At 47.5% G+C, this 11,915-nt stretch overlaps 1 protein-coding gene across 3 annotated transcripts; it reads left to right on the forward strand.

Moving 5' to 3' along the window:
- Positions 1 to 8,328: 8,328 nt before the first annotated feature.
- Positions 8,329 to 10,817, forward strand: LOC122916030 (transmembrane emp24 domain-containing protein 9-like). Of its 3 annotated transcripts, none has more exons than XM_044262963.1 (5): positions 8,329 to 8,412; positions 8,925 to 9,025; positions 9,342 to 9,467; positions 10,023 to 10,169; positions 10,295 to 10,817. In XM_044262963.1, the coding sequence occupies exons 2-5, from the start codon at positions 8,957 to 8,959 to the stop codon at positions 10,442 to 10,444; spliced, it is 492 nt and encodes a 163-aa protein (XP_044118898.1). In that variant the 5' UTR covers positions 8,329 to 8,412; positions 8,925 to 8,956; the 3' UTR covers positions 10,445 to 10,817. The 3 variants fall into 3 exon arrangements, with proteins under 3 accessions (XP_044118898.1, XP_044118888.1, XP_044118906.1); XM_044262953.1 differs by having other exon boundaries at positions 8,390 to 8,543; XM_044262971.1 differs by lacking the exon at positions 8,329 to 8,412 and adding an exon at positions 8,469 to 8,528.
- The last annotated feature ends 1,098 nt before the right edge of the window (positions 10,818 to 11,915 follow it).

Below are 11,915 nucleotides of genomic sequence, written 5' to 3' on the forward strand. Positions count from 1 at the left end.
GAGGATGTGTTGACATTTCCCCCTCACTGGACGTCTTTACCTTATTTTTCTTTTTCTTTTTTTTTTCTTTACCTTCTTTTTCTTTTTTTTTTTTTAAAGATTTTATTTATTTATTTGAGAGAGAGACAGTGAGAGAGAGCATGAGCGAGGAGAAGGTCAGAGAGAGAAACAGACTCCCCATGGAGCTGGGAGCCCGATGTGGGACTCGATCCCGGGACTCCAGGATCATGACCTGAGCTGAAGGCAGTCGTCCAACCAACTGAGCCACCCAGGCGCCCCTTTACCTTATTTTTCTTAAAAGCAACAAATAACATCATCTTGTTTCATACCTTATTTTTTTAACCATTCCTGTGATGAAAGTGGTTAAGATTTCTTTCCCCTAATCATTTGCTTTCAATATATTGCTGCAATAAAAAACTGTGTTCATTTGTTTTTTTTAAAAAGCATTACTGTAGGACAGTGTGTGTGTGTGTGTTATAAATTGCCCTTTCAGTCATACCAATTTACAGTCTCACAGGCAGAGTGTTTTGGGGCTGGCTTCCCCACACCCTGGACAAAGGTTCTCAACCTTTTTAATCTTGCAAAATAATTGAATGAAAAGTTGTATTTCACTATTCTCTTAATTTTTATTTCCTCGGATATGGAGCAATTTTTTTATTGGTCGTTTGTTTTCTTCTGTGAATTACAGCTTGTGTTTTTCTTAGTGCTATTTTTTAAAATCTCTGTCTCTTTTAAAAAATATTTTATTTATTTGACAAAGAGAGGGAATACAAGCAGGGGGAGTGAGAGAGGAAGAAACAGGCTTCCCGCAGAGCAGGGAGCCTGATGTGGGCCTCGATGCCAGGACCCTGGGTTCATGACCCGAGCTGAAGGAAGCACCTAACAACTGAGCCCCACCCAGGCACCCATTTCTTTCTTTCGTTTTTTTTTTTTTTTTTAAAGATTTTATTTGTTTGTCAGAGAGAGAGAATGCACACAAGTAGGCAGAGAGGCAGTCAGAGAGAGAGAAGGAAGCAGGCTCCCTGCCAAGCAAGGAGCCCGATGCGGGACTCGATCCCAGGACCCCAGGATCATGGCCTGAGCTGAAGGCAGCAGCTTAACCGACTGAGCCACCCAGGCATCCCAGACACCCATTTCTTGGTGCTATTATAACTACATGCTACTAGTGCTGATGTCACCACCATTCAGGATTCACAAATGATTACAGAATTAACATATGATAACATTTTATAATAGACATTTTTAGTATTTTTATTTTTTTAAAGATTTTATTTATTTATTTGACAGACAGAGATCACAAGTGGGCAGAGAGGCAGGCAGAGAGAGAGAGAGAGAGAGGTAAGCAGGCTCTCCACTGAGCAGAGAGCCCGATGCGGGGCTCGATCCCAGGACCCTGAAATCATGACCTGAGCAGAAGGCAGAGGCTTAACCCACTGAGCCATCCTGGCACCCCTTTAGTATTTTTTAAAATGAAACGTTTTACATTGAGATAATTATAGATTTACATGCAGTTGTAGAAACAATGCAGAGTGATTTAGTGAACCCTTTACCCAGTTTCTTCCATGGTAACATTTTGCCCAAGTAAATGCAATGTTACAACCAGGATATTGACATTGATACAGTCAAGACACAGAACATTTCCTTCACCATATGGATCCCCCATGTTGTGTATTCAAGCCATACCCACTTCCCTATTCCTTCGCCGTCTCCTTAACCTCAGACGACAAGTAATCTATGTTTCCCACTTCTATAATTTTGTCATTTCAAGAACGTTATATGAATGAAACCATACAGTATGTAACCTTTTGAGATTGGCTTTTTTCACTCGGTTAATTATCTGGAGATTTAATCAGCTTATTGCTTACATCAATAATTATAGCAAAAAAGTAGCCATAACATACAATGTGTACAGCCATAATTTGATATCAACCACAAAAAAGGGGTGAGAATAGAGCTATTAAAGGAGCAGAGATTTTTTTCTGTTATTGAAGGTAAACTGGTATAAATTCAAATTAGAATGTTTAACTTTAGAATATTAACTGTAACATGGCAACCACAAAGAAAATACCTGTAAAATATACAGAAAAGGAAATGGGAAAGGAATTTAAATGTTTCACAACTAAAAAATTAACTAAATGCAAAAGAAGATAGTAAAAGTAAATAGTAGAAGAAGAGTAAAAAATTAACTAAATGCAAAAGAAGGTAGCAAGAGTAGAGGGACCAAAATAAAAGCTATAAGGAAATAGAAAACAAATAGTAAAATGACAGAAGTTAAGTCCCTCCTTATGGTAATTACTTAATTAATATTTTTTAGAGGGAGCACACACAAAAGTTGGGGGGGACACACGAAACAGACAAACACATCAAAAAATGGGCAGAAGATATGAACAGACACTTCTCCAATCAAGACATACAAATGGCTATCAGACACATGAAAAAATGCTCATCATCATTAGCCCTCAGGGAGATTCAAATTAAAACCACATTGAGATATCACCTTACACCAGTTAGAATGGCCAAAATTAACAAAACAGGAAACAACATGTGTTGGAGAGGATGTGGAGAAAGGGGAACCCTCTTACACTGTTGGTGGGAATGCAAGTTGGTGCAGCCTCTTTGGAGAACAGTGTGGAGATTCCTCAAGAAATTAAAAATAGAGCTTCCCTATGACCCTGCAATTGCACTCCTGGGTATTTACCCCAAAGACACAGATGTCGTGAAAAGAAGGGCCATCTGTACCCCAATGTTTATAGCAGCAATGGCCACGGTCGCCAAACTATGGAAAGAACCAAGATGCCCTTCAACGGATGAATGGATAAGGAAGATGTGGTCCATATACACTATGGAGTATTATGCCTCCATCAGAAAGGATGAATACCCAACTTTTGTAGCAACATGGACGGGACTGGAAGAGATTATGCTGAGTGAAATAAGTCAAGCAGAGAGAGTCAATTATCATATGGTTTCACTCATTTGTGGAGCATAACCAATAGCATGGAGGACAAGGGGCGTTAGAGAGGAGTAGGGAATTTGGGTAAATTGGAAGGGGAGGTGAACCATGAGAGACTATGGACTCTGAAAAACAGTCTGGGGGGTTTGAAGTGGCGGGGGGGTGGGAGGTTGGGGTACCAGGTGGTGGGCATTATAGAGGGCACGGCTTGCATGGAGCACTGGGTGTGGTGAAAAAATAATGAATAATGTTTTTCTGAAAATAAATAAATTGGAAAAAAAAAGTTGGGGGGGAGCTCAGCTCTGAGCCTCCATCCCTACCTCCTTCTCCATTTGCCTAATTCCTTTTTATCCTATTAAGACAGGTTCAGCAGCATTGTCTTATTTGTTTCCGTCTTCTGGGTGCTTTGACAATGCCTCTATTGCAGTGTTAACCACATTGAATTGCAATAGTTCATTCACAAGCAAGGTGCTCCTGGCCTGATAGCCTGAAGAGATAAGGATATGGCCTCCTGCTTCAGATTTATCTCTGGTGCTCCCCACAGCCTAGCAAAGAACTAGCAACAGCCTCAGTATGCAGTTGATGTTTGCTTGGAGAAAGGGAAGAGAGAGGAAAGAAAGAGAAAGGAAAGAGTATGGAGGGAAAAGGAGAGAGAGGCGTGAAAATGAAAGAGAAGATGGGAGAAGAAGGAAACAGTGAAGGACAGAGAGAAGAGGAAAGGAGGGAGGCAGAGGGAAGCAAGCAAGGAAGAAGTGGGGGGTGGGGAGAGGGAAGAATGGTAATGATGACATGTAATTATAGGAAAAGCCAAAATGTCCATACTCTATGTCTGGTTTTCTTGTGATGTCTCCTCCTGATTATTTCCACAGGCATCCTGACCTGGGCATAGTAAGGGTGGAATGTTCTGTGCATAAAATCAGAGCCGCCCTGTGCAAGTCTTCTGCTCTGGCGTTGGATGGATACTTTTGGTTTGGTGCTGATTTTCACACCATCCCCAGAACACCACCAAGCCACCCCTTCCTCTGAACCACTGCCTTCTACACTCATCTTTCCCCCTGGACTGTGGAAAAACAACTTCCATTCCTTGTGACTATCTCCAGAAAGAAAATTCCTAAGGAAGTTCTTTTCCTTTTGCTCTCTATCTTAGAACACCTAGACACTAGAGGGTGCTGGTGCTGAATTCCGGATATCACAATGTTCTGCTGAACGACCTTCGCCACCCTCCTTAGGCTTCCAGTGGTCCCTCTAACAGGATCCTTCCACTGCTGGTGAGTTTTCTCAGGAGTCTCACTGGGTGTCCCATCCATTGTTCTTGAGGTTTTGGGCAGTCTGTCCTATAGGTCTGTGCCTGACTGAACCTAACTGAGGGCTTGTGTCCTCCTGCTCCCCAATACTCTGGGGGTACCCATGTATAGGGCAAATCAGGAGAGTAGCCAGGCTGTGCCTCAGTCCCTGAGAGTCAGGAAATCATTGACCCCAAGACTCAGAGGACTTCTAGGGGAAATGTGGCCAAACACTACACACCTGCCCACCTAAGTCTCAGCTCTACTATGGCCAAAATACCATGACATTTTCCCATAGTAAAATGTTTGCAGTCTCCTCAAAGTTATCTGTCTTCTAAACATCTCTTCTGGACAGTTAAAGAAATGCAGACTTGACTGAGGCACCCGGACACTTCTCTGGGTTCAGCTCCCCCCAATGGCAGATCCTTTCTCCTCATGTCTGAGGTTGCACAGATGAAGCTGACTTCTCAGAGCATCTTCTATTGCCACCCTTTGTCAAGTTCCCTAACCAGTAACTGCTCCTGCCCTAGAAGGAAGCCTTTTCATCATTCCTGCATGGGGGAGGCCTCATTCTTCAGGTTCAAAGTTCAAAGGTCACTCATTGTCTCTGATGGGGAAAAGAAAAAAAACAGAAAAGGGAGGGAAGGGACAAAATGTGGAGTCCAACATGGAGTGAAGAGGGGCAGGATGGCAAAAGCAGACAGTGACACAGATGTGCCCTACTTACTTCCCCTTTCCTCCCTCTGCCCCATCATCCCATAGCCCCTCCCATGTCTCTGATTTCTCTGTACTCAAATGTAGGTTTTCTTTTTTAAAAAGATTTTATTTATTTATTTGACAGACAGAGATCACAAGTAGGTAGAGAGGCAGGCAGAGAGAGAGGAAGGGAAGCAGGCTCCCTGCCAAGCAGAGAGCCCAACACGGGGCTTGATTCCAGGACCCTGAGACCATGACCTGAGCCGAAGGCAGAGGCTTTAACCCAGGCGCCTCTCAAATGTAGGTTTTATTCCAGTATGGTAGGGCCAACAGATTAGGAGATGGTTGCCATTGAAAGATAGTTTCTTACCCATAGTTTCCAAGACAAATGACTGTACTGCACCACTCAAGGGTTACAGGAGACAGTGCCAGGGTCTGTCTGGGGGTAGAGAGTGACAGGAAAGCATGGGTAGAAGCCTTTAATGTATCTTTATGGGAAGGAATGGGAAGTGCAGGGAGCAAGTGAGCAGGTTTAGGATTGACTAGCTGGAATAATTTCAACAGGCTCCACTTCTTTTTTAAAAAGATTTTTGTGTATTTCTTTTTTTTAATTTTTAAAAAAGATTTTATTTATTTATTTGACACACAGAGAAAGATCACAAGTAGGCAGAGAGACAGACTGAGAGGGGAAAGCAGGCTCCCCACTGAGCAGAGAGCCTGATGCAGGGCTTGATCCCAGGACCCTGGGATCATGACCTGAGCTGAAGGCAAAGGCTTTAACCCACTGAGCCACCCAGGTGCCCCTGATTCTGGATTTCTTAAAAGAAGTTTTTAGATTATATCAAATCTACCACTGTATGAGTGGAAATTAAGTCTTTATGCAATTTTATATGCTGTAATATTTCTTCAAATAAATCTCTCCTTTAAAAAAAACCTAAGTCTGAGGTCTTCGGTGAACCACAGATGAGGCAAGTAGATGTACCACCCCAGTGTCTTCTTTGAATGTCACAAATGGCACCCAGGCTCAGTGATCTTGGCAGTCATTGTGGAATGAGATTTTTGCTAAGTGGGAGTATCCCAGAAGGGTGGGTTCACTGCTCTTATGTTCCTAGTCTTGTTATTGGTCAGAAACAGTTGTTCCTCTTTCCTCCTTCCTTCCTTCCTCCTTCCTTCCTTTCAGGGGGAGAGAGAGAGAGTGTGTACATGCCTGAGAACATGAGGGTGGGGAAGGGGCAGAGGGAGTGGGAAAAGCAGACTCCCCACTGAGTGCAGAGCCCCCCTCCCTGCCCACCTCCATGAGGCCCTATACCAGAACTCTGAGCCCAGGACCCCAGCCAAAGTCAGAGGCTTAACTGAATGAGCCACCCAGCCCCACCCCCACCCCCGGTTGCTCTATTTTAACAAAACACTTGTGCTACTTGGACAGTCATGTCCAACTCCTTCCTAATGTCTGGGTTCTGCGCCTTGAAATCTCACTGGTGCACTATATCCTTACATACATGTAGCTGCAAGCATTTTCCACTTTTGACCCTTTGGGAGGTTCCTGTGAGTAGTCTGGCCAATGGATCACTGCCATGCAAGAGTGGTATTCACAGTGTGGTGTGGGTCTGGTATTGGTTCATGTTGGTTATAGGTCTGCATCGAGGTTAAGTGCAGATATTGAGTTAAGTGTTTAGGAATTTTTACAGAAATTTAATATTGATGTGATATACAGACACATGATTAGTTTCATTTTTAAATTGTATTTTATAGGAGTCTTGGCTTGTGAGGGATTGCAAATTTTATTAAAAACAAAACAGAGCCTATGCTTTACTCTAAGTGGTGGTACTGGTCTGGAGAGGAATGACGGATCAGGACCACGGACAGCACCTCTGTCTCCCAAGCCTGATTTCTACCTCTGCTCCCACCTCTGGCTAACTCCCTTGGTGAACAAATCGCTCTCAGATCCAACAGATGCTTTCCAGCTCTTGTCTTATTTGACCTTTCTAAAGTATGACTTTTGTTAACATCCGAATCTGTCATTTTTGTTTAATGATCATTCCCAGTGAAGAAATAAAAAACGCTCCCCTAGGATTGCCAATGAACTACACCACTAAAATGAGGGGACCATTCCTGGTAACTAAAAAACACATTGTCAATCTTTTTTTTTTTTTTAAAAGATTTTATTTATTTATTTGACAGAGAGAGAGTGAGAGTGAGCACAAGCAGGGGGAGTGGAAGGCAGAGGGAGAGGGAGAAGCATGTTCCCCAGTGAGCATGTGGGCCTCAATCTGAGGACCCTGGGATCATGACCTGAGCTGAAGGTAGACACTTAACTGACTGAGACACCCAATACCACTATATTGTCAATCTTAACACCCTGTACTGATTTTATACACACACACACTCATCATCATCATCATCATCATAACATATTTGCTGAATAAACGGACGAGCACCTTTTACTACCAGGCACCAGGTGGTGGAAGACTTCATCCCATTACCTGGGTTAGGCTACAGCTTTCTGTTGACGTGTTTGGGTCCACACTGTTCTACCCAGGGCACTGTGAATTTTTGATTTCTCGAGATTTGCTTTTCTGGGTCCCCATTTTGTCATGTTGGCTTCATCCTCCCACCCCTTTCAGTTGTGTACCCCTACACTTTTCCAGTGGCTTGCTTGCCATCTTCTCTTCCCTCCAGGCTCACCAGTGCAGAGAAAAATACGCTGGATGAAGGGCTCCCCTGTTCAAGCAGGCTTGGCACCTCCTGCGCCCTCAGATTCAGCCCAATTGCCTCCTCCCTCCAAGTTCCTATAACTTTTCTTCCCCCAGTCCCTTAACTGGTCTGGCTGCTAGGCAATGCTACGTCCCCCTGCCTTAATTGCTCTTGTTCCCCGCGCTCAGGGAGATTTTAACTATCCTTCAAGGCTTGAGTCAAATCTAATCCCTTCCATGAAAACCGCGACATCTCCTCCTCCCCTTCTTGAATTACTGCTTCAGACTCGAAACCCCACGGGGATTCTCATTCCGTCTCACCATGTCACCTCCTTTCCCCAATCAATCCTAAACTCTTCGAGGTTCAAGTCCAAGTAATAAACTTCCCATTATCCCCATTCTTTCCGGACACATCTGGGGTGGCTGCCCTGTTAGTTGCAGAGGGCAAGCCCCCACCCCCCCACTCTCTGAGGCTCTTACCTCAAACAGGAAGAAGGGCTAACAGCACCTATGCCTCCCCAAGTTTCTGCGTGGAGCAAGCGAAGCGGAGCCTGGGTTGAGAGGGGGCTCTTGGGGGGCCCCTTCGCTGCGTGGGTCAGCAGGAATGCGCCGGGGGTGGGGCCGCGCGGCGGCTCCCGGGAGTTGTAGTCCGCGAGCGCGTTCGCAGTCTCCGCAGGCTCAGCGCGGAGACCCGTGGACTCGCCTGCGAAGGTGGCGGGGGCCTGCGGGGCTCGAGGAGCTGGGCCTGGGTCTGGCCCCGGGCAGGGATGGAGCAGAGCGTGAGCAACCGGTATGGCCTGCCGCTGCTGCTAGGGCAGCTGCTGGCGCTTATGGGCCACGGGGGCGCCTTCTACCTCGAGGTGCGCGAGCTGGAAGAGAAGTGCTTCATCCAGGAGATCCCCGATGGTACCGTGGTCATAGGTGCGCGCACCGGCCTTTCCGGCCTTGCGCTCCCTGCACCCAGAGTCCTGAGAGGGAAGGGGAGTAGGGCTCCGTGGAACCATCTCAGACCCCACCTCCCCTCCCCTGCCGGGGGCGGGGGGTGGGATGGGGGGGGTAATGGGTGGACAGCAATCTGGCCAAGGTATCCTCTCTCTTGCCTGTGCGGGGACGGGGGGGGGGGGCGAGTCTGATGCAGGCTCTAACGAGGGCAGAGAAGTGGTGCTGGAGAAGGGAGGAGGCAGAGGGCCGTGGTCAGGCTCCTCAGACTCGAGATCTTCCTGTCCCCCCACCCCCACCCCGGACCATCAGGTCTGAGTCAGGGGGATGGATGGGAATGCGCCTCTGTTGCCTCTCCATTAGGTAACTACAAGACTGAGCTATACGATCCAGCTATGGAAAAGTACCAGCCCTCCCCACAGTGGATCAATTTGTTCGTGTTTGTGAAGGACCCCGAGAATAAGGTGAGGCAGGCCTTTACTCCTTGCAGCACCCCCAAGGTCCCAGCATCAATGTGTGGCCTTCTCTGGTCCCTCATTTCTCACAGAAGGATGTTTCCTGACAGGCAGGTTAGCTCAAGGAGGGCCATGGTCTTTGCAATCCTGTATTCTGTATTTAAATGACGTTGGCATATGGGAATTTCCAGCCAAACCTATCCCATTTTCCTTACACCCACCCCTCGGGCCTGCGGGGGTCTGCACCTGGGATTCTCCTGAAACCATCTCCTGGAAGCAGGTACACGGCTAACTTGTTGTGCTCACTGAAGGCTGCTTCCTCTAGAACCTCCTGGCCCGGCAGTACGGCCCTCAGGGAAGCTTCACCTTCACCTCTCAGTCTCCAGGAGAGCACCAGATCTGCCTCCACCTCGAGTCCATCCGGTTCGCTCTCTTCTATGATGGCAAGCTGGTGAGTGTGGCAGGCGGGAGGTCCACTGTCCCCAGGCGTTCCCTTTCTCAGCCTCTATAGAGTGAGAAGGGTGTGGTGGGTGGTGCCTATTGAGTAGGGCTGGGACTTTACCTCAAGTATGCATCCCAAGAACCTGTCCTGAGGATGAAAGGACACCTGAGGAGGGAGTCACTCAGACTTAAAATGCTCCCTTGGCTCCAGGCCATCCCTAGGAAAAAGACCAGGCTTCGTAACAGGAGGAGGTTTAGAGCTATTCTGCATCTGAGCGCTTCTGGGCTCTCCAATGTCACCTCCCAATTCAAAACTTCTAGTAAACTGCCTGGCTCAGAGTCACAGATCTACTTCTCTGCACATGTTGTCCCATCGTTTGGGACACTCCACACAAGCCAGGTCCTGGTCTGGTGTCTGGACCCCCAGAGCAGGGCCAGTTACCGAGTCAGTGTGTAAGGAATGGAACTCCCAGTGTCAGGCCCAGCCGGGGTGTAGAAGCTAGATTTCTGGCAGGTTCATGGAGGTGAGCTCCCTGACTCCCCCCTCCTGGGTTCCCCATTCCAGGCCATTCACTTGGACATGCAGTTGGGTGAACACACCAATGATTATGCAGGATTTGCGGCCAAGGACAAGCTGACCCAGCTGCATCTGCGCCTACAGCAGCTTGTGGAACAGGTGGAGTTGATCCAGAAGGAGCAGGAGTACCAGAGGGTGAGGGGCTGGCTTGGGCCAGCTGGGATAGGGTACAATGTGTGACCTCCTGGGAAGTTGCTCTTCCAGTTCTGCCCCCAGAGGGCGCTCTAGACAGGCATCTTTTCCCTTCTCTCCTCCCACAGTGGCGAGAGGAGCGCTTCCGGCAGACAAGCGAGAGCACCAACCAACAGGTGCTGTGGTGGTCCATTCTGCAGACCCTCATCCTGGTTGCCACCGGTGTCTGGCAGATGCGGCACCTCAAGAGTTTCTTTAAAGCCAAGAAGCTGGTGTAGGTGGGCCCCAGAAACCTAGCCCCAAATCATTCCCTTTCTCTTAACTGATGGCAAGTGGCCTGGCCTGGCATATTTCCTGACTTCGGATTTCCCCCAACCCCACGGGGGTTGGGACCGGGGTGGGGGGGTTGGGGGGGTCCAGCCATGGGGGATGGGGACAGAGGACCTCTTTGAACTGGTCTCTCTGCCGGCACTTGGGAGAGGATGGGTTTCCTGCCAGCCACTTGGCTGGGGAGCTGCAGGATTCTCTGGGGCTCTGGGCTGCTGAGGAGGAAGGGGAGGGTGCCCCCATCCCCCATGGCTAAGCCGGATATATTGTCCCAAGATGGAGAGAATTAAGAGCATCTATAAACTGCCAACTTTCTGACCTGAACATTTATTGCCTCCCACTCTGCAATTCATTCTGGTGTTTTGTTTCTAACCAGATATTAACATTAAGTCTCTGCAAGCATCTGGTGGGACTGATCCCAAAATGGACAGGGTGAAGAAAGCTTGTTCTCCAAAAGCCTTATCAACCTGTGGAGCCCTTTCGAGAAAAGTCCAGTTTGGGCCCATCTTATGGGTAACCTGAGTGCTTGTGCTGATCCTGTGCCTCTTTGTGGGGCTCTGGTTCCCACATGTGCTCTTCCACTGTTTTTTTCCAGGCAGTCGGATGGGTACCTCTGTTTTCATACTACTCTTCAACCAACCTGTGTCTCTCTTTATGATGTCCCAGGTTGATTTTTTTTCAGGATATGCTTTCTTTTCTTTCCTTTTTTTTTTTTTTTTTAAATAGGATTTCAAGTAACTGTTTCCATTAGAGATAGCATCTTGTTAACTCAACTGTGACAGGCGCACACGGGTGCTGATAACCAGGCATCTAGGTACCCAGTACTTCTGCCTCATCTGAACTCTGCTGGTTGCCCTGTTGGGAGAGTCATCTCACATGTGAATCTGACATTTTCTGTGATAATGAAATTCACCCTCAACAAAATGAAGTCCAAGTCCTCAAGGCTAAGGACGTCAATAAAGGGAGACTCCCCAGGAGGAGGGGGATATGGCGACAGCCCAAGCACTTGGCCCCTGAGACAGACACATCCTCCCCTAGGATACGCTTGTGGGACGCTGCAAGCCTCGGGAATTTGCTCATTTGTGGATGTGGTCCTGACTGACTTCTGGAAAGTAGGAGTGGACTGAACTGAAGGCTGGGGGTTGGGGGAAACCACTGGAGAGTAACCTCAGACCAAAGTATGTGATCTTAGGGCCCAATACCCTTATCTGATGGGGTATGTGTGTGTGTCGGGGAGGGGGGTGCTCTGCTCTCTTTCATAGAAGAAGCAAAATGATCCAGAAAGGCACATTCTCGCACATGTCTGATACCAAATGAGGCAGGGCTCAAACAACAGGTAAAGGTGGTATGTGCTTCTGAGAAGGATATGCGCCAAAAATGACATGATATAGCGCTGGCCTAGTCTAGGTGGTCAGAGAAGGG

Source organism: Neovison vison, chromosome 1, assembly GCF_020171115.1.
Source record: "Neovison vison isolate M4711 chromosome 1, ASM_NN_V1, whole genome shotgun sequence".
NCBI classification, from domain to species: Eukaryota; Metazoa; Chordata; class Mammalia; order Carnivora; family Mustelidae; genus Neogale; species Neogale vison.

Coding starts and splice junctions, on each gene's coding strand:
- LOC122916030 (XM_044262953.1), top strand. CDS start 8,390: ATGGAGCAGAGCGTGAGCAACCGGTATGGCCTGCCGCTGCTGCTAGGG. Junction 9,026..9,341: donor TGAAGGACCCCGAGAATAAG/GTGAGGCAGGCC, acceptor TGCTTCCTCTAG/AACCTCCTGGCCCGGCAGTA. Junction 10,170..10,294: donor AGGAGCAGGAGTACCAGAGG/GTGAGGGGCTGG, acceptor CTCCTCCCACAG/TGGCGAGAGGAGCGCTTCCG.